This window comes from Phyllopteryx taeniolatus, chromosome 1 (assembly GCF_024500385.1).
Source record: "Phyllopteryx taeniolatus isolate TA_2022b chromosome 1, UOR_Ptae_1.2, whole genome shotgun sequence".
In the NCBI taxonomy this organism is placed as follows: Eukaryota; Metazoa; Chordata; class Actinopteri; order Syngnathiformes; family Syngnathidae; genus Phyllopteryx; species Phyllopteryx taeniolatus.
In genome coordinates, this window is record NC_084502.1 from 48,015,576 (window position 1) to 48,036,950 (window position 21,375).

The following is a 21,375-nucleotide window of genomic DNA, read 5'->3' on the forward strand; positions in this document are numbered from 1 at the left end:
TAGGATTAATCAAACCTGAGACGAATAGCAAGAGCTGATTTTTTTTTTGTCTTTAAACAGCGCATCTGAAAAACAGGCAAACCGCTGTGCGAATCGATGACTGCGGCACTGTGGGAAGGGGGAGGCGCAGGCAAAATGAAAGGCAACGTGGAGAATGAATCTTTTCCAGATGTGTAAAAATTCATCAATTCGCGGCACGGTGGGCGACTGGTTCTGAGGACCAGGGTTCAATCCCCAGCCCCACCTGTGTGGAGTTTGCATGTTCTCCCCGTGCCTGCGTGGGTTTTCTCCGGGCACTCATGTACGTGTAAAACATGGCTTTTATGCAGTAGCTGGCTCCCACCAAATCATCAGCGTGATAGATTTATTTTCTTTAACTAAGTTATGTGTTTGTTTGCCTCTTCAACTAACATTTTCATTTCCATCATCCATCCATCCATCCATTTTCTGAGCCGCTTCTCCTCACTAGGGTCGCGGGCTGCTGGAGCCTATCCCAGCTGTCATCGGGCAGGAGGCGGGGTACACCCTGAACTGGTTGCCAGCCAATCGCTGGGCACATACAAATAAATCACCACTCGCACTCACGTGCACACCTACAGGCAATTTAGAGTCTTCAATCAATGTACCACGCATGTTTTTGGGATGTGGGAGAAAACCCACCCAGGCACGGGGAGAACATGCAAACTCCACACAGGCGGGGCTGGGATTTGAACCTCTGTCTCCAAACTGTGAGGCAGATGTGGCAACCAGTCGCCTACCGTGCTGCATTTCCATCATTCCAAACTTAATTTTGTGTTTGCGGTGGTCTCCCAAAATTTTCCATGGTGAAACCCATCAGGGCTACGTAACCTAAAGTGTTAAACCTCTTAAAAACGGTGGTCTCCACCATTTTTATACCTTTTGCCAACAGCGTACGGAATCTGTTAAGAGTGAGCAGGCAATTTAGCGCCCGCTATTTGGGATCTTTAATAATCAGGCCCATGTGTAACTGACCTCCACGTGTGCGCTCTCACTGACCTTGGATGACACTATCCGGTTGTCTGGGAATCTTTGTTGAATGAAGGCTTCTGCTCCTGGAGGAGGCTCCTTGTGTCCAATGTAGACTGTTCTGCTGTCCACCCAGTTTTCCTCACCCACACACTGCAAGGGAATTTATGATAAATCATAGATGCTATACAGTGACTTCAAAGAAGCTTTATTAGCAAACTTATTATTTTGACTGGATCACAAGTTACAGATAAAGTTTAAATTTCAATAGTGGCATGTCATGTGACACCCAACATACTGTATTTCTAACAGGCAATAGTCAAGCTGAATGGGTTATTTGTCCTCAATGGACAGCAGCTTTTGCTTTTACAGACACGGTGTCTGTGATTTAGACTGGTATGTGGACGATGCAAACACTCGTTCACTCGCAAAATCCAAAGTGTAAAATATGCAAATTAAAACCGCTAACTACCCAATTTTGTGCTTCTCTTTTCTTGAATGTTATCATTCTTTGGTCATCACAATATTACTAACTATCACAATGCTTCGACATTTTTGTGTTATTAAGACCACGATAACATTCCTGTAGGTACAGTACTAACAAATAAAGGAGTAAAACAGTTTAGGTGTGTCGTGTGCGGTATACTAATGCTGCTCTTCAACCTGAAACATGCAAGTCAGATGTTTCATGCATATTGGAATGTGTATGGACAGCACCCCTTTTGTGAAGAGTGGATTTTGAAAATGTACTCAATGCAGTTCATCTGAGAACGATTTGCAGTGTGAATACTGCAACTATGCAAATTGAATTAATACTTTATACTAGTGGGATTGTTTGTGTTGCACACCAGAAGAAAGAGTTCTGAATAATCTGGTCATCACTTTTTGTCTCATGAACACAGCAAATTGATCTGCACCACCTTAACTAAGATTGAGAGACGTTTATCCTCTGAACTATGTGCGTGAGAGATATGGGCATGAGGAAGTCATTACTGAAGCAAAGTTTTCAGTTCATCATCTTTATTCCTTCTGCGTTCTCTTCATCTGTTTTTGTGCTTTTCATCTAAATGTGAGAGAGATTTTTTGAATATGAACTCATGTATGGCATTTTTTTCCAGCATGGCTTTCTTGACAAGTGGTTAGCACGTCTCCCTCCCAGTACTGAGATTTGGGGGTTTAACTCGTGGCTGTGGTTTTGGCTGTGAGTTTGCATATTTTGCCTGTGCTTTTATGGGGTTTCTGCTGGTGTTCTAGCTTTCTCCGACATTCCAAAAACATGCATGTTAGGTTTTTGAAGACTGGGGTGTCAATTTCGTTTTATTTCATGGGCCACATTCACCCCAATTTGATCTTAAGTGAGCTGGACCGGTATATTTGTGGCTTAAATTATAAATAACAATTGCCTGTATGCCAATTTTCCCCCATTATTTTCATGCACATTTGAACTGCCATAAAGTGATGTCTGTTAATTTTATGCAATTGAAAACATGTATCATTTGTAAAAGAATATCCATCCATCCATTTTCTGAGCAGCTTATCCTCACAAGGGTCACGGGAGTGCTGGAGCCCATCCCAGCTATCATCGGGCAGGAGGCAGGGCACACCCTGAACTGGTTGTTAGCCAATCGCATGGCACACATAAACAAACAACCATTCGCACTCACATTCACACCTACGGGCAATTTAGAGTCTTCAATTAACCTACCATGCATGTTTTTGGGATGTGGGAGGAAACCGGAGTGCCCGGAGAAAACCCACGCAGGCATGGGGAGAACATGCAAACTCCACACAGGCGGGGCCAGGGATTGAACCCCGGTTCTCAGAGCTGTGAGGCAGACGCTCTACCGTGCCGCCTGTAAAAGAATATATTTTTTGTAAATACATACAGCGGCTGAAGTAAGTATTTAACATCACCATTTTTCTCACTAAATATACTTCCAAAGGTGCTCAAAGGAAAACAGTGAGTTATGCAATCCGCCTTCATAACTTCACATTATTGAAGGAAGGATGAACGGGCAAATGTACCCAGACATTCTTGAGAAAAATCTGCTGCATTCTAAGAGGATGATGAAAACGAAACGAGGGTGGACATTTCAACAGGATAATGATCCAAAACATACTTCCAAGGAAACTCTCAATTGGTTTCAAAGAAAAAAAAAATTAAAATAAAGCTGCTAGAATGGCCAGCCAATCACCTGACTTGAATCCAATAGAAGAGCTGTGGAAAGAACTGAAACTCAAGGTCCATAGAAGAAGCCCACGGAACCTTGAAGATTTGAAGACTGCTTGTGTGGAGGAATGGGCCAAAATCACACTAGAGCGATGCATACGACTAGTTTCTCCATACAGGAGGCATCTTGAAGCTGTCATTGCAAACAAAGACTTTTGTACAAAGTATTAAATATCACTTGGCGTGTTCAATACTTTTTCCCCTTTGTCATTTCACATTTTACACACAACTTAATTTCTGATCTTATTTTACTACTTTCTTTGGATATGGATTACTTGGGTTGTTCCCAACATCTGGTTCAAATTTTCATGTCAATAGCACCTTTGGAAATATATTTAATGAGAAAAATGGTGACGTGTTAAATACTTATTTCAGTCGTTGTATTTTTGTAGCAATGATTCTTACGGGTTAAGAAATACAGGGAGTAGGGTATCTTGAGTGCATTTCCGGTTTTGACGCGCGCCACTGAGAGTATAAACCATTACGTCAGTCGGAAGGTTATCGACGCAGCTGAAGGTACAAGAATCTTTGTCATGATTTTGTGCAAATATACCAGATTTTTTTGAACTCATTTGTTTCCCTTTTGGATATGTGCAGGCAGCGATGTATTTCATTTGTTTATTGAACATTTATGTTAAGTGTATGACGTAGTTAAGTTTCTTTTCCATATCCTTTACTGTGCTTGTAATAGTTCGACGGTGGAATTAATGACGGATTGTGAAGAGATTAAGTCATCAGTGACAAAAGAGCTACGATGTCGTGTGATGTATCCACGGGATGTATCCACGGGAGGGAGTGATACAAATAATTACAAGTACATTTGGAAAATAATCACATTGAATATTATTTTGTTGCAAATGTTGTTGCAAATCATAAACTAGCTGAAATTTCTGAACAAAAACGATTGCGATTTCAACAGTATTAGGAATCAGTATTTTTACATTTACACATGTGCAACCAGTGTTGAACGAGTTCCATCAACAAACGTTCATGAACAAGTTTATATTTTGTGCAAACGTGAACTGAACTTATTTAATTTCTGCCTGATGAAGGTAATTGAGAACGCGCTCATTCTGGGGTCAAACAATGGTTTTCGAAAGAAAGTTCATTTTCATTAAAGAATGCCAGGTTTGTGAGGGTCCTGCAGGAAAAACATGTCTGAACACACTATATACGAGCCTTCATATGTCGGCGGATAAACACTATTTGGCAACTGATTCAGTGCGGCCACGGCCGCCATTCATGGCAGGTACATTTCAGCTGCGTGAGAATGCGAGGTGCCTTCAGGGACGCTGCGTAAATGGGAGTGAATGTGTTCTTCGGTGGTTCTTTGGTAATACAGTTCATAATTGTACAAATTGATTACTAGGAAAAGTATTATTTGTATTAGAATGCCTTAGTTAAAACATATACTGCCATGATATCGAATTAATTTTTTTTAGCAATGTAAGAAAAGATCAAATAAAATATTTTGTTAATACAATCAGCCAGAGTTGCAAGGAATGCAATGTTATGAATGTCCTTTCACCATTGTTCCTGTCATACTGTTTTGCATGTTTTTGTTTGCACATTAAGGACAAAAGTCCTGTTTTTGTTTTAATTCCTAATTTTTTTAAAAGATAATACAAGCAACACGTTTTTCATGTTTTTTAAATTGTAAGGTGAATGCTGCAGCTGGGTACTAGTGAGGACTGAATGAGTGGCAATAATGGGAAAATGAAATGCCAGTATTTTAAGGGGAATAACCCAATAGCAACATATTGAGAAAAAACTCGTCAATTTTTGGAAAGCTGAAGTTAGTTGAGATTTTTTAATTATGTCAAAATTTTGAACTATGAACTGAACTTTGAACTAGTTTCCGTAGTACAGGATCTTTAAGTTTATCAGTTTGAACATTAAACATATTGTCTTTGTAGTGTATTTAATTAAATATAGGTTGAACATGATTTGCAAATCATTGTATTCTGTTTTTATTTATGTTTAACACAACATCCCAACTTCATTGGAATTGGGGATGTATAAAGAACAGATTTGACCCCCTGACAGGCTGGTTCTGGCCCACAGGCTATACATTTGACAGTCCTGCTCTAAATTGTCCATAGGTGTGAATACGAGTGTGTGAGTGGTTGTTTTTCTATATGTCCCCTGTGACTAACTGCCGACCAGCACCGGGTGTCCCCTGCCTGTTGCTCAAAGTCAACCGGAATATGCTACAGATGGATGGATGGGTGGATGTCTTTTTTCATTGAAAAATAGATTAATTAAAGCGTTTGTGAAAGCTCTAAGGGCTCCGCCGTGCTCTACTAGTCCGATCGCTTCAATTGCACTCATTCTTTGCTCTTCTTCCTGTTTTCAACTGAGACTCTTACTTGCCCATGTGTCTTGCCCAAGTAATAACATGGCTAAAGTCTTAAGCCATGTTATGACTTTTGACTTAACTTTCTTTTACGTCAACAAATTAGCATAGAAAACCAGACAGAATGCCCGCCGACGCAACATTATTGTTCCTCATCTTCGCACCAACCTGTCTGCTTCCAATGACAATTTCTCAAACACACATCCACATCTGACAGTGGCGCATGGAACAATGCCACAGCTTCAAATAAATTGATATAGTCTAAAAGTTGATTTACAACATATCTATGAGCAATTTTACAGCCCTGGAAAGTAGTCATGACGGAATTTTATTTTTTTTTTTGGTCACAATTAGCAAGTAAAATTTCTCAAGGCCTGTGTTTTTTTGCATAGTGCTTTTTTGGGTGACAGTGACACTCACACTACTGTACCCTACTATCCATCGGATGGAGTAATTGATTGTCCGTTTCTACAGCCATCTTTGGAGTCCGTGTCCTTTCCATCTCGCTTCTAAGATCATGCTCGCTCTGGTATCGATTGAGTTCAGCTTCCACTCACTTTCAAGCTTTTTGCACAAAAGCTTGTCTGTGTTTAATCTAATCAGATGGCATCCTTACGAAATAAAACTCTGCTTATACCATGAAAGCTGCCAGTGTGAGCTGGGATCTTCCGCATTTGTTTGTAACTGAAGACATTAGGCTATTCTGAACCCTGGTAATCTCTTCGAGCTGCGTTTCATGTTTCAGGACATGGTGGCTTTCAGAAGTTTATTTATAGTTTGAGGGGAAGCGTTTGTGGTCAGGATGCAGGGGAGATGGATGATGGGATCTTGCAGACTTTATATCTGTCTGCCCAAATCAGTGCCACACACAGACGCACAAATATCCCGATCCAGTGTTGTCTCTCTTGTCAGATATATTTAGGTGAGCAAACAATCTCCACCACTCCTATTGTTCTTCACAATTCAGTTTCCTCAAATCTGTAAGGGGCAGCATTGCGAGCAGGACATGGACCCACCCATTGCAGAGAGGACACACTTCCTAAAATCTCTGACATGATCCAAACACACCTCACCCCCATCACTGACATAGTACCCCTGATTCCTAATTCTTCATTTTACAAAAGAAAACAACAACAACAAAAAAACCTTTTTGACAATTCTACGCTTTCAACATGGGAAATCTTTTTGGGAAGGCCCTTTTCTGTTCCTCTATGACTATGACCCAGGACACAAAACAAGGTCCATAAAGGCATTCTTGGATGAGTTTGATGTGGAAAAGCCCTGTCCTTAATCCTGTAAAACACCTTTGAGATGAACTTGAACAGAGATGGTGACTAGTGAGCTGTCAAATGCTCATCAGGATGACTAAAAGTCCCACATAACACCTTGTGGAAAGTCTTTCCATAAGAATGGAAGCTGTTCTAGCTGCAAAGATAAGGGCCAACTCAGTCACATATTTTCACTTCCTGTATATGTAATAGCCAGGTGCCTCAATATGTTGGTTCATGTACTGTAGTATCGAAACTGTGTCCATGTTCAGTGACGTACAAGTTAGGGCTATGTGATGTCTGGTGTGTAAAGATAACCCACAGGACAGTTGAATCACAGAAACAGACAGACCATTGTTTCTACGCAGCTTTTGAGGCTGAACCATTGTCGTCATTGATAGCCACCGTCTTTTACCACTTTATCTCTCTTGCAAACAGGCTGTGACAGAGACAAAGTCAACAAAAGGGCTGTTCTCTGTGATGCAGCCACTCACACCTGAATGAATAAGACACAATGAAACCAATAAAAAACAGTCAGCAATCCAAAGTCCAGGTTTGTGTCAACGACATCAAGAACTATATAACTGTAACTTCTTAGTACTAAGCTCAGATAAAACAGAAATGATAGTCCTTGGCTCCCAGCACCACGGAGGCAAGGTCTCTAATGATACCGCTGCTCTAGATGATTTTGCAGTAACACACAGCAGCACCGTAAGGAATCTTGGTATTTTATCAGGATCCATCCTTACATTCCCACATACAAGTGTCAAGAACAGAATTTTCACTTGCAAAAAATATCTTAATTTCCTGCCGATTTCTGATGCGAAAAAAATATTTAATTTTTTGGGACCACATTGCTGGATTTTTGCAACTCTTTGCTAAAAGGTTGCCTAAACAAGGCTGTAAAGACCCTCCACCTGTTCTAAAATGTCGCTGCATGTGTTCTAACCTGAACCAGGAGAAGAAATCATATTTCTCCTGTAGTATCTTCGCTGCACTGGTTACCTATAATAATTAATTTTGAATTTAAAATCCTCCTCCTTACATACAAAGCACTACATGGCCAGGCACCATCAACCTTTAAAAAGCTTGTGCTGCCTTTTCAACCAAGTAAAACACTATTCTTCCCATGGACTCAACGCCTGTGGGAGGGGCCAAGGGGATAGGGCGTGTAAAGAGTTGGGCAGCAGCCGAAGGCGGGGACATTGGCGATCTGATCAATACATGCACTTGGCACCAGGACCCCTAGGCCGCAGTTCAATTATCGACTTTGTGGTTGTGTCATTGTGTCTTTGTTATGCGGCCGCATATCTTGGACACTCGGGTGAAGAGAAGGCCGGAGCTGTCAACTGATCACCACCTGGTGGGGTGTTGGCTGCAATGGTGGGGAAAATGCCAGTCCGACCTGGCAGACCCAAATGTATTGTGAGGGTCATTGTGTATAGAGCCACGACACTCAAAAAGCAGACCTTTTTAGTCCACTTGGATATTAAGTGGTTTTCCTTTTGCCTCCGGGTAGATTTTTATTCTTCTCATACTGCCCGATTTCTGGAGTGGTCTCCGACGACAAGTTGAGTCTGAACCTGTGTTGCAGGGCACCAAGGTGGGCTTCCGGGAGGGATAGTGCCTTCGATGTCATCGATCTCTTGGTGGTAACCCTTACTCATGTGTGCATTGAAGTCAGAGTTTCCCTAACAGCATGGGTAAATCCACTGCATATAACACAGACTTTGCTCAAATAGCCTCGTGAACTGCGGACTCTGTGGTTATGTCTCATCCGTCCCTGTGGCTAATGCTATCACGCGCTAACTCTTACGTATTTTCAGGAGACAAATTTAAACAAAAGGCCACGGTGATATTGTTTTTGTCCATTTTGAGATAAAGATCCCTTAATCGGGCGGCACGGTGGACGACTGGTTAGTACATCACTCAAAGTTCTGAGGTACCAGGTTCAAATCCGCCCTCACTGTGTGGAGTTTGCATGTTCTCCCCGTGTCTGCATGGGTTTTCTCCAGGTACTCAGGTTTTCTCCCACATTCCAAAAACATGTAGGTTGGTTACTGAAGAGTCTAAAATAGGTGAGAATGTGAGTGCGAAAGGTTGTTTGTTTACATGTGCCCTGCGATTGGCTGGCGACCAGTTCGTGGTGTACCCCTCTTCTCACTCAGTCAGCTGAGATAGGCGCCAGCACATCAGCGACCCTGGTGAGGATCAGCGGTTCGGAGGATGGATGGATGCATCCCTTCAATAATGAAATGTTGGCAGAAAGAGGATAAGAGGAGTGCTTTTTCCCATTTTAGAGACATTCTTTAGCCTAGTTTTCCAGCAGAAATCCAAGATGCAATCCTGCTTTGGCAGTTCGACAGAAGGTCCCCTACACACGTGGGCAAAATTGTTGGTGACCTTCCGTTAAAGAAGCTTCCTGAAAACCTGACAAAACATTTCGCTCCAGAATGCCTTGATAATCTTGTGTATTTTACTGGACTCTGCACAGATACAAGACACTCGAGAACTTAACCTAGCTTCCTTTATCTTTCACAGTAGGTACAGAGTTATTTTCTTTGTATGCATGGCACAGGCAAAATTGTTGGGAACCTTGTTAGGAGAATGTCCTTGGAAAGATGAGACAAAACTGAAGCATTTTGGCAAGTCATATCAGCTATATGATTAGAGACATTAGTATATTTCTCTGCTGCATCTAGCACGGAATGTCTTAAATCTGTGCAGGGCACTATGAAATCTCAAGATTACCAAGGCATTCTGAGGCGAAATGTGTTGCCCAGTGTCAGAAAGCTTCGTCTCGGCTGCAGGTTTTTGGGTCCCCCAACAGGATAAACACCGAAAACACACTACTAAAAATAGCATAATTTTTGCCCAGGCCAGTTTCATTTTTTTTTTTAACAATTCTGTTGGACCACAAAAATACAACAATTGTTGATTTTCATTTGTTCATTTTCACTAAGTTTTCATTCATAATTACTTTGTCCGTTCAACGGTATTTCAGTAACCATTATCAGGTTTTTCTTTCTTTAACAGAGGGCTTTTAACAATTCTGTCCTTGTTTGTAATAACACTCACATTGCTTTGACGACTCATAATATCCCAATTTAATCAAGTTCCTCCCAAGAACGTGAGAAAGAGGTGTCTCTTTAGTGTGACTGCTGCATACAGTATAGATAGATTTGTCTCTTAGGTGGACAAAGCCACTGGCAGAAATTTCCTGAGGAGAAGCACAGTCATTCTTTGCTTGTCAGGGGAATCAACAAAACACTGCTCATACTTGGTTCATTTTGCTCGGTGAGAGGGAAAGAACTGCTGACAGTCACAAGATCCACCCCCACAACTTAACTTTCTGTGTTCAAGTCACATGGGAATGCATGTTTGGCTTGAAAGCATTCAGGACCACAGCTGAACAACAGCAACATCATTTTGGTCATACATTGTTCCATTATACATTTTACAACGTATTATATTTTGCAACATTCCCGACACAACTGCAGCATACCCAAAGGGAAAGCAAGCATCTGTGTAATTGTCAGCATTTAATTAGGATGTTGCCTTATGTTATAGTCAAGAAAACGCGTGCCATTAGTCGTTGGTACTCATAGTACTTCACTTTCTGTCACAAATTCCACTTCTTGCTGTAACTCAATAGCTTCTATGTGTCTCACAGGAGCCTGGGGAAAAGAACCCAAATGGGTATCACTTTTAATCTTCCACCAATGTGTATGTTTCACCACTTTACAGTGCCCTGTACATTAGTGGAAGCACTTCTCTCTCATCCCTAATGTTTGGTCTGTGGGGAGACTTATGTGGAATTGTCTCCATTACATTGCATTGCCGGTAATCACCGCCACACAAAACAAACACAAACAAAACAAAAAGTATGGGTCAAATCTGCTCATTTGTCAATGCATTGACCTCAACATATGGAAAAACTCAATCCAAACTTGCGTGAACTCTGCTAATAAACATATGGACAGCATGCACATTCAGAGTGTAGCCATACTACCTGATGTTAAAAAGGTCTTAAGGAAAATTGTAGCCACTCTCCATCTCTGTCTTGTCACCATTTTATTGTTGTCTGACTGCCACTTGCACTAGTTGTGGCACATTAGTAGCCACTCAATGCTGCTTGACAGTTCTGGCTTCAGGGGCTTGAAACAGTATAGAATAGGGAATCTCAGAGTGTGGTGTAAGTACCACTAATAGTACATGGGATCCCACTTAACACAAACACCAAATACTCCCTAAATTATATGTTAAAACTGTGTCACAGTAATGTAAATATGTTTTCAATCCAGTACAGTAAACACAGTTCAGTTATATTTCACTTTTAAAGTGCTGCCAAACAGGAGAAAAAAATGTCTTGTAAATTTGACACAGAACAGAGAAGAGTCTTGTTAACAAGCCTGACAAAGAATGACCGAATTAAAACATTGCAAACTATGTGAAATCAGGCTTCAAAATGGTCAAGAAGTGAGACATTATTTTAGCTTCCAGATGCTGTGGGAGTGTAACTGAGAGCTCTGAAAATCCCAGTTCTCCTGTCAACCAAATACACGTACCAACTTCCTTCTCTCACGGCTCCTTTCCAGGAACCAAAATATCACATGCTTTCATGGGCTGCAGAAAAGCAGCCTCCTAGCAGGCTTAAGCAAAGCAAATTTATGTATATAGCGCATTTCATACACAATGTAACTCAATGTGCTTTACATGATTAAAAGCATTTAAAAACAAAGAAAAAAAACTGCTTATAAACAGTTAAAACAAAGATATTTTTTTAAGTACAATTAAAACAGCGTACAGTGCAAGAAATATAATTTCAAAGTAGAAATGCTCTAAAAAGCATGAGGAAAAAAAGATGAGTTTTTAACCTGGACTTAAAAAACATTCACACTTCTGTTGGCAACTTATTCCATTTGTGTGCAGCAGAATAGCTAAATGCTGCTTCACCATGTTTGCTTTGGACTCTGTGCTCCACTATTTGACCTGAGTCTGTCAATCTTAGAGCCCTAACTGAGTTTATATTCCATTAACATTTCTTTCATGTATTTCATTTTCGCTACAGTTTTTTGGTCAAATGGATCAAATAATGACATGGTAACCTTTGAAGTGTAGTGCAGCTAGCAGGCTAGCTAGCTGGCTAGCTGCCTTCTTAATCAAAGTACAAGCAAGTGATCCATCACGCTGTCACAGTTTGTGGACTGGCCGTCGCTGGCTAAGCACAGTGGCGTAGTCCAAGGCAAACCCAGTCGAACAGGGTTTTTCACGTCCAAAAGAAGTATTGTATTGTACGTCAGTTCAGTTTTGACAAAGGATGAGTACTGTATGTCATTTAGGCCAATTTTTTCCTCATTTTTAAACATGTTAACTTAATAATAACAACAATTATTATAATAATAATAATTTCCATCCATTTTCCGTACCGCTTATCCTCACTAGGGTCGCGGGCGTGCTGGAGCCTACGCAGTTATCTTCAGGCAAGAGATAACTTGCCTGAAGATAACTGGATAGGCTCAAGCACACCCTGCACTGGTCGCCAGCCAATCGCAGGGCACATATAAACTAAAAACCATCCGCACTCACATTCACACCTATGGGAAATTTAGAGTCTTTAATCAACCTACCACGCATGTTTTTGGGATGTAGGAGGAAACCGGAGTACCCGGAGAAAACCCACACCGGCACGGGGAGAACATACGTTCTACACAGGCGGGTCCTCAGAACTGTGAGGCAGATGTGCTAACCAGTAGTACACCGTGCCGCCTACACTTTAATATTAATAATAACAATAATAACCGTTTTTACATTGTCCGTCTGTCAAGTAAATAATATTTACCACCCAAAATGTTCAATATTAATCCTGATTATAAACTAAAAATTGTGAATTTGAGAAAATTCTACTATCTACTATAGGCCTTAAAGTCCTTTTCTGTAAAAGTATAAATAACCAGGTCAGTTTTTCCATCAGCTGCTTATCTGTTCATAAAGTCCTTATTTATATGATAATAAATTACAATAGAATATTACTTCAATACAGTAAATAATGTACTTACAGTGGGTACAGAAAGTTTTCAGAACCCCTTAAATTTTTCACTCTTTGTTATATTGCAGTCATTTGTTAAAATCATTTTTTCCCTCATTAAATGAACACACAGCACCCCATGTAGACAGGAAAAAAAACTTAATTGTTGACATTTTTGCTGATTTATTAAAAAAGAAAAACTGAAATATCACACAGCTATAAGTATTCAGACCCTTTGCTGTGACACTCATATTTAACTCGGTTGCTGTCCATTTCTTCTGATCATCCTTAAAATGGTTCTACACCTTCATTGGAGTCCAGCTGTGTTTGAGTATACTGATTGGACTTGATTAGGAAAGCCACACCCCTGTCTATATAAGATCTTACAGCTCACAGTGCATGTCAGAGCAAATGAGAATCATGAGGTCAAAGGAACTGCCTGAAGATCTCAGAGACAGAATTGTGGCAAGGCACAGATCTGGCCAAGGTTTCAAAAAGAATTCTCTTGCATGTAAGGTTCCCAAGAGCACATCTGCCTCCATAATCCTTAAATGTTAGACGTTTGAGACGATCAGAACCCTTCCTAGAGCTGGCCGTCCGGCCAAACTGAGCAATTGGGGGAGAAGAGCCTTGGTGAGAGAGGTAAAGAAGACCCCAAAGATCACTGTGGCTGAGCTCCAGAGATGCAGTTGGGAGATGGGAGAAAGTTCTAGAAAGTCAACCATCACTGCAGCCCTCCACCATTCGGGGCTTTATGGCAGAGTGGCCCGACGGAAGCCTCTCCTCAGTGCAATACACATGAAAGCCTGCATGGAGTTTGCTAAAAAACACCTGAAGGACTCCAAGATGGTGAGAAATAAGATTCTCTGGTCTGATGAGACCAAGATAGAAATTGTTGGCCTTAATTCTAAGTGGCATGTGTGGAGAAAACCAGGCACTGCTCATCACCTTTCCAATAAGAGTGTGCCTCTCCGGGTCAGGGATAAGATCCTGCCCCAATTGGAGGAGTTCAAGTATCTTGGGGTCTTGTTCACGAGTGAGGGAAGAATGGAACGGGCGATCGACAGGCGGATCGGTACAGCGTCTGCAGTGATGCGGACTTTGTATTGGTCCGTTGTGGTAAAGAAGGAGCTCAGGCGAAAATCTCAATTTACAGGTCGATCTACGTTCCTACCCTCACCTATGCGAAATGAGTTTCCTCCGCAGGGTGTCTGGGCTCTCCCTTAGAGATAGGGTGAGAAGCTCGGTCATCCGGGAGGAGCTCAGAGTAGAGCCGCTGCTCCTCCACATCGAGAGGAGTCAGATGAGGTGGCTGGGGTAACGTATTCGGATGCCTCACGGACGCCTCCCTGGTGAGGTGTTCCAGGCACGTCCCACCGGGAGGAGACCCCGGGGACGACCCAGGACGCTGTAGAGTCTATGTCTTTCAGCTGCCCTGGGAACGCCTCGGGATCCCCCCGGAAGAGCTGGATGAAGTGGCTGGGGAGAGGGAAGTCTTGTCGTCCCTGTTAAAGCTACTGCCCCCGCGACCCGACCTCGGATAAGCGGTAGAAAATGGATGGATGGAGTTCACTACTGTCACTCTTGGTCATCATTGGCTGCTGAAGATGTGTGAGCAGCAGAGTCAGCAGTAGCTGCTTCCATCTTAAATTCAATCAATTTGTACTGTGTTAATAAAGAATATGGTTGGTTACAATAGCCCTGCCCCGTTTAATACACATTGTGAAAATTACAGTTACCGTCCCCTGTACACTGGCTGAGAGTGGATTTAAGAAACACTTCAGAGTCTCCGATTAAAAAGAAGATGTATATATAGTAACAAATAAATAAATAAAATACTTCCCTCCTCACGACATACAGCGCATCCACCAATTACTCCAAATAAAACTGTGGTTCTACAATGGTAATAAACAATATACAAATGATTTAAGACTGCATATATTACACATTTAAAAAAGGTTACACATAATGGAAGCAACATTAACAGTAAGTAACTAATTACCTGAGAATAACAATGAAAACTTATCACACAGAACACAAAAATGGTGTGACACAATATAACGAATGTGCAAAAGACCTCTCAAACAGTAAGCGAACAAGCAGATAACCACTATGCAGTAGTGGAGCATTTAAGCATAGCAACAGTCCCCACATAAATGTGTCAAATAATATTACCAAGGAAATACAGCATAAACTAAGCAGGGCAGTGCAACCATGTCCAATAACAAATTAGTACTGGTATGCATGCACAACACTTTAGGATCCATCCATCCATTTTCCGTATCGCTTCTCCTCACTCGGGTCGCGGACGTGCTGGAGCCTATCACAGCTATCTTCAGGCGAAGGGCAGGGTACACCCTGAACTGGTTGCCCGCCAATCGCACTGCACATATAAAAAAAACAACCATCCGCACTCATATTCACACCTACGGGCAATTTGTCACTAAAGTAAGCCGGTTTCAGTTTCAGTTCAGTTTCAGTTTCAGTCCAGTTTCTAGCCTTTCTGTGTGGCGTTTGTGTCATGGTCTGTGTTTTGGTTTGGATTGTGTTTGCATTGTATTGTATAGACTTTACACCGATTTTATCGGCCTTATCAGTATCGGCCGATAATTTGCATTTTATGCTGATCGGCTGATTGGCTTTAATGTCATAATTCGCCGATATTTACTCCGTGTCGCCATCGTGCACAGTATATTTGAATCCAAAAGCTAGTTTATATAGCCTTGTTATGTGTCTTTTGACGGAGACCTGTAAATATCTGACGGCCATCCATCCATCCATCCATTTTCAACACCGCTTATCCTGGTTAGGGTCGCGGGACGCTGGAGCCTATCCCAGCTGACTTCGGGCGAAAGGCGGACTACACCCTGAACTGGTCGCCAGTCAGTCGCAGGGCACATATAGACACGGACAACCATTCGCACTCACATTCACACCGTCACTGAGTGGGAACTGAACCCACGCTGCCTGCACCAAAGTCAGGCGAGTGTACCACTACACCATCAGTGACTATCTGACGGCCAATAAAGTTATTTAAAAAAACAAAAAAACATGTCAGCGGTGTGGAACAGACAACACGTCTGAGACAGACAACACGTAATGCCTGGATCAGACTACAAGACAAATGCTCTTTCACGATTACACCATGTCAGACTACTGCAATAAAATCTTGTATTCCGATACCACCTTATCCTGTATTTTACGATCAGTGGGCTTTATCTTGTCAACTCAAATGTGACCGGATACACTCGTTACCGTGGCGACGACAACAAGAGTGGATCGCGCTGACTGTATTATAAAAACAAAATGGGGAAAAACGTGTGTTGGTGGTCACCGGTGGTCGGGACAGGAGAGGACGTTCGTTTATGGCTTGCTTGAGGTGTGTTCCGTACTTAGAGTACGATACAGCTCGCAACCAGGCAACAAAACATTATGTAGCCTAGCAAGCTACTGCTAGCACGAACGGTTGGACGTAAACATGCTGCCGTTCTGCCGAATCATGCTCTAAAGTTTTGGTGTGAGTGAAGTCCATCCATCCATCCATCCATTTTCTGAGCCGCTTCTCCTCACTAGGGTCGCGGGCGTGCTGGAGCCTATCCCAGCTATCATCGGGCAGGAGGCGGGGTACACCCTGAACAGGGCACATACAAACAAACACCCATTCGCACACACATTCACACCTACGGGCAATTTAGAGTTGTCAATTAACCTACCATGCATCTTTTGGGGATGTGGGAAGAAACCGAAGTGCCCGGAGAAAATCCACGCAGGCACGGGGAGAACATGACAAACTCCACACAGGCGGAGCCAGGGATTGGACCCCGGTCCTCAGAACTGTGAGGCAGACGCTCCAACCAGTCGCTCACCGTGCCGCCGTGGGTGAAGTCATTTAATTAAAAATAAAGTAATTGAATTACAGTAGGCGGCACGGTGGCCGACTGGTTAGAGCGTCAGCCTCACAGTTCTGAGGACCGGGGATCAATCCCCGGCGCCGCCTGTGTGGAGTTTGCATGTTCTCCCCGTGCCAGCGTGGGTTTTCTCCGGGCACTCTGGTTTCCTCCCACATCTCAAAAACATGCATGAATTGGAGACTCTAAATTGCCCGTAGGTGTGAATGGTTGTTTGTTTGTATGTGCCCTGCGATTGGCTGGCAACCAGTTCAGGGTGTACCCCGCCTCCTGCCCGATGATTGCTGGGAAAGGCTCCAGCATGCCCGCGAACCTAGTGAGGAGAAGCGGCTCAGAAAATGGATGGATGGATGAATTACAGTAAGTTAGGACCCATTATTTCTGTCACGTTGTAATGTTGGTTTGACCTGACTGATGGGAATACACGATGTGACTAGAGCAGTGATTTCCAACTTTTATGGAGTCAAGGTGTCATATACTGCCCTGCAGTTCCATAATAGTAGCCTGGAGGGCTCTTTGCGTCCTCTCTCTCTCCCCCCTCCCCTCTCGGTTATCAGCACCCGTCTCCAATCAGCCTCATCACCAACGGTATTTAAGACTGCCTGTTCCAGGAAATCCTTGCCAAAGTATTGCAGCCTCTCCACCACGGCCCACCGTACTCAAGTAAGCCACTTAACTCCTCGTTCCCTTGTTAACTTTTGTGTCTCCTCATTCTCAGTGCCCCCGTGTTCCTGACCCACGTCATTCCTGCCACCAAGCCAGCCGCCTGTTCTGTCCACTGCCTGCCACCTGTTCGCGTCGCCGCCTGCCAACACCTCCAGGACCACCTCCATAACCTTTGCTCAATAAACTGTTCATCATTTTACATCTGCCTCCGCCTGCTCTTGGGTCCAGCTACTCCCCTCAGGTGACACAAGGAACATATTTTACAATTGAAAAATCTCACGGCACACCAACAAAAATGTCACAAAAAGTGGATACATTAATTACTGACCATTGATTAGTTCTGTCTGTCACTATGCCTCACTGGCATAAATAGAGGAACAAAGATACATTATTTATTGTAAATAGAATTTTTTGAGCAATTAGGTACACAAGTATATACAGTAAATGAACAGGTCATTTAAATAGGATCAGTGATCAGTTATCGTTTTTTTAAACTCGCTGATCAGCCCCAAAAATCCTGATCGTGTAAAGCCTAGTATTGTATTTGTATTTGTTTGTATTTAGTTCCCTGGTTTCTTTCAGTTCTTGTTGCTTCATTGTCTATGTCGCGTCGTAGTCGCCTGTATTTTCATGTCTTGTTTCCAGTTTTTGGTTTATTCAAGTGTTTCTTTGTTACTTTGATTATCAGTTTTGGGACTTTGTTTTGTTAGCTTTTTCTATGATTCTTGTTTGCCTTAATTTGGAATTTAAATATCATTTTGGAGACTTCTGCCTTCCCTCCCTGCTTCCCTGCACTTGGGTCCTCCACACTTTGCCTAACCTTCATTGCCTTCAAAAAACTCCATCGTGACAGTTTGCATGATTGTAAGTCAAACGTGTCAAACTCCCGGCGTGTGGGCCACATCCGTCCCTGTATGCAATTACATACAGGAATTGGAAACATGGAAACATTTAATAAATAAGGTGGCATTGGTGCGCATAGCATGCTTGAACAAATAAAGGCAGGCTCTTGCGATTTAAATTTTCCATCCATCCATTTTCCATGCTGCTTATCCTCACTAGGGTCGCAGGGGTCCTGGAGCCTATCCCAGCTGATTCTGGGGGAGAGCCGGGCATACATAAGTCAATCACAAGACATACATAAACAAACAACCATTCACGCTTACGGGAAATTTAGAGTATTCAATTAATCTACCGTGCATGTTTTTGGAATGTGGGAGGAGACCGACGTACCCGGAGAAAACCCGCACAGGCATGGGGAGAACATGCAAAATCCACACAGACGGGACTGGATTTGAACCCAGGTCCTCAGAACTGTGAGGTAGATGTGCTAACCAGTCACCCACTGTTCCGCCTGCACTTTAGAATGAATTTGTTAAATATATTCTAGAAGTTATCATTTATTTGCTTAGCTTGCATTAGTATTATGGACGATTTTAGATGTCTCGCCTTCGAAAAGATGACTCAGCATCATCCGATGGAAGGGCGCCTGGACCAAGGACGTGATCGGATGTGGTCGGGGACGTGACAGGTGTTGGTCCAATGTTTTGTGTTGTGTCTTATTGTTTAGAACATTATGTCTGGGAAAAACCCTCCTATTTTCAAATAAATGCAGGAGCGACGGGAGAGATTGGTTAGAGCGTGTTGAGAGGCTGTGATCTGAACAATCTCCCATACGCCCTCCTCATGAGAAAAAGAAACCAGCGTCTTCATTCCTTTTGTGTCTATTTTTTATAATGTTGGGTAAGATAAATCCAACATTAAATTGGTCCTTCGAGCCGGATGTCAACACACCCGAGGATTCCAGTTGTGGAGCCGACTTCCAGTTAAGAGACCGTGGCCACGGCAAGTAAGACCCTTTACGGGACTGGTCTTCGTTCTCCTCAACTGGGATCTGAAGGTTGACGACAATCCACAGGATTGAAGACGACTGGTGAGTTAAATTTAAATTTTTTTTAGGAAAAAGGACGGCGGAGTCCAGAAATTCCGCGAGGACGGCGGAGTCCTGTACGTACTTAAATTCCGTGTTTAATAAACCCTGTGGATACTAGTCAATGGCGGGTAGAATAAAGAAACTAGGAAAGTTTCGTGGCGTCGTAGTTAAATTCCGTATAGGATGGCGGAGTCCTCTAATGAGCTGTTGACAGACGTAGTTAAATTCCGTATGGGACGGCGGAGTCCTCTGACGAGCCAGTGTGAATGAAAACTGTTTGAATGAGAGTGTAAATGGGAAATGGGAAACCACTAGGTTTTTCATTCCATACCAAAACAGTGGGAAAGTAAACGGTGGACTTTTGTGGATGCAAAGGCAAGAATTCTCCACTCGAAAGAGTTGAAGTGAGAATTACCACAGAAAGTAAATTTGAATCACCGTCCTACTGAAAAGAAACAGTGTTCTAGACTACCCTAGGTAGTATTACACTGAACCAAATTCTTTCAAATGGGGAAAGGAAGTAGTAAAATAAAAAACAGGAATACACTGCAGTGTAAAGGTTGGAGGTTCATTAAATTAAATTTAAAAGAAAAAAAGAAACAGGATCCTGATAAAATTTTATATTTAGAGACAGGGATAACCGAACACGGCTTTACAGGTTGGTTAAATACACAAAAAATAGCCGCGTTGCAGGAATCAAATTATATAAAAAATAAAAGACAAGCCACCGTTAAACGTGGGAAAGGCTGTTGTCTGCAGCCTTGGAGCTTATCACAAAAATAGAAGATAAAAAAGAATGTGATGAGCTGCAGTAATACAGAGCATGCGTACCAAACCCACGCACATTGTTAAATTCATTAAGACCAGACGCTACTGTGTTTACAGTAGTGGACATTAATGCATTAATGCATTAATGCATTCTTTTCAGTACCAATAGAAAATAACAGTCAATTTTGGTTTGCATTCACATTTGAGAAAAAAAAAAAAATATATATATATATATATATATATATATACATTTACTAGATTACCGCAAGGTTACTGTGAAAGTCTAACTAATTATTCACAAGTTATGACAACACGCATGTCTTCTGGCATCTACAGATGAAGACACATGCAAAGATTCATTGACCTTACTGCATCATCTAACAGAAGAGGGACATAAAGTTAACAAAAATAAATTGCAATGATGTAAAAGACAAGTTAAATGTCTAGGCCATAATTTAAGTATAGGAGGAAAGACTATATTAGAAGACAGGAGAGCTATAGTCTTAAAAAATCCTAAACCACAGACGAAGAAACATAATAATCATTTTTAGGTCTGACAAATTATTGTCACCATTGTCAAAATTAATATATGAAAACGACCTTAAAATGACATCACCTGTTTAATGGAGTACAGAGGCAGAAAAGGCCTTCTGTGACATTAAACAACATTTGGTCTCCAGTGCTGCGCTAGGCCTTCCAAATTTAATGATAAAACATTCATTCAAATGGTAGATTGTAAAAGCTATTGCATGACCTCCGTACTTACACAACAATACGGTGATAAGACCAATAGCTTATTTTTCAACTAGAGAGCAGTTCACCCTAAAGGTCCCACATACAGTGTCTGCTCTCCTATTGCAAATCACCTGCAAGACATTTATCTTGCATTGCCATCTTGCTATCAGAACCACATTTGACTGTTGAGCGATGCACAACCTTAAATCCAGCCACACTAACACCCTTAATGATGAAGGCACGCAGCATGATTGACAGGAATTGGCTGAACAAGCTGCTGAATTAGTAGCATTAATCGAGGCATGCAAACTAATGATAAATAAAGATGGTACAATCTATACTGATAGCCATTATGAGAATTCCACAACAAGAACGCAATTATTGGGAAAAACAAAGTGCAAAACTACAGAATGAAATTTACATTAGCACAGGGAAAAAAAAAAAAAAAAAAAAAAAACTATTCAAATGGGCTGCTATATTGAGACATGCTGTGTCA

At 42.0% G+C, this 21,375-nt stretch overlaps 1 protein-coding gene across 13 annotated transcripts in view; it reads right to left on the minus strand.

Moving 5' to 3' along the window:
- Window positions 1-21,375, minus strand: part of atp11a (ATPase phospholipid transporting 11A) — a 49,972-nt gene that overhangs the window by 17,611 nt on the left and 10,986 nt on the right. For all 13 annotated transcript variants that reach the window (XR_009792056.1, XR_009792064.1, XR_009792065.1 and 10 more), the window contains exon 2: window positions 1,018-1,140. Coding sequence is in view for 9 of the 13 variants with exons in the window: in XM_061799295.1 (XP_061655279.1) it covers window positions 1,018-1,140 (123 nt within the window). In the remaining 4 variants the exon portion in view is untranslated. The remainder of the gene's footprint in view (window positions 1-1,017; window positions 1,141-21,375) is intronic.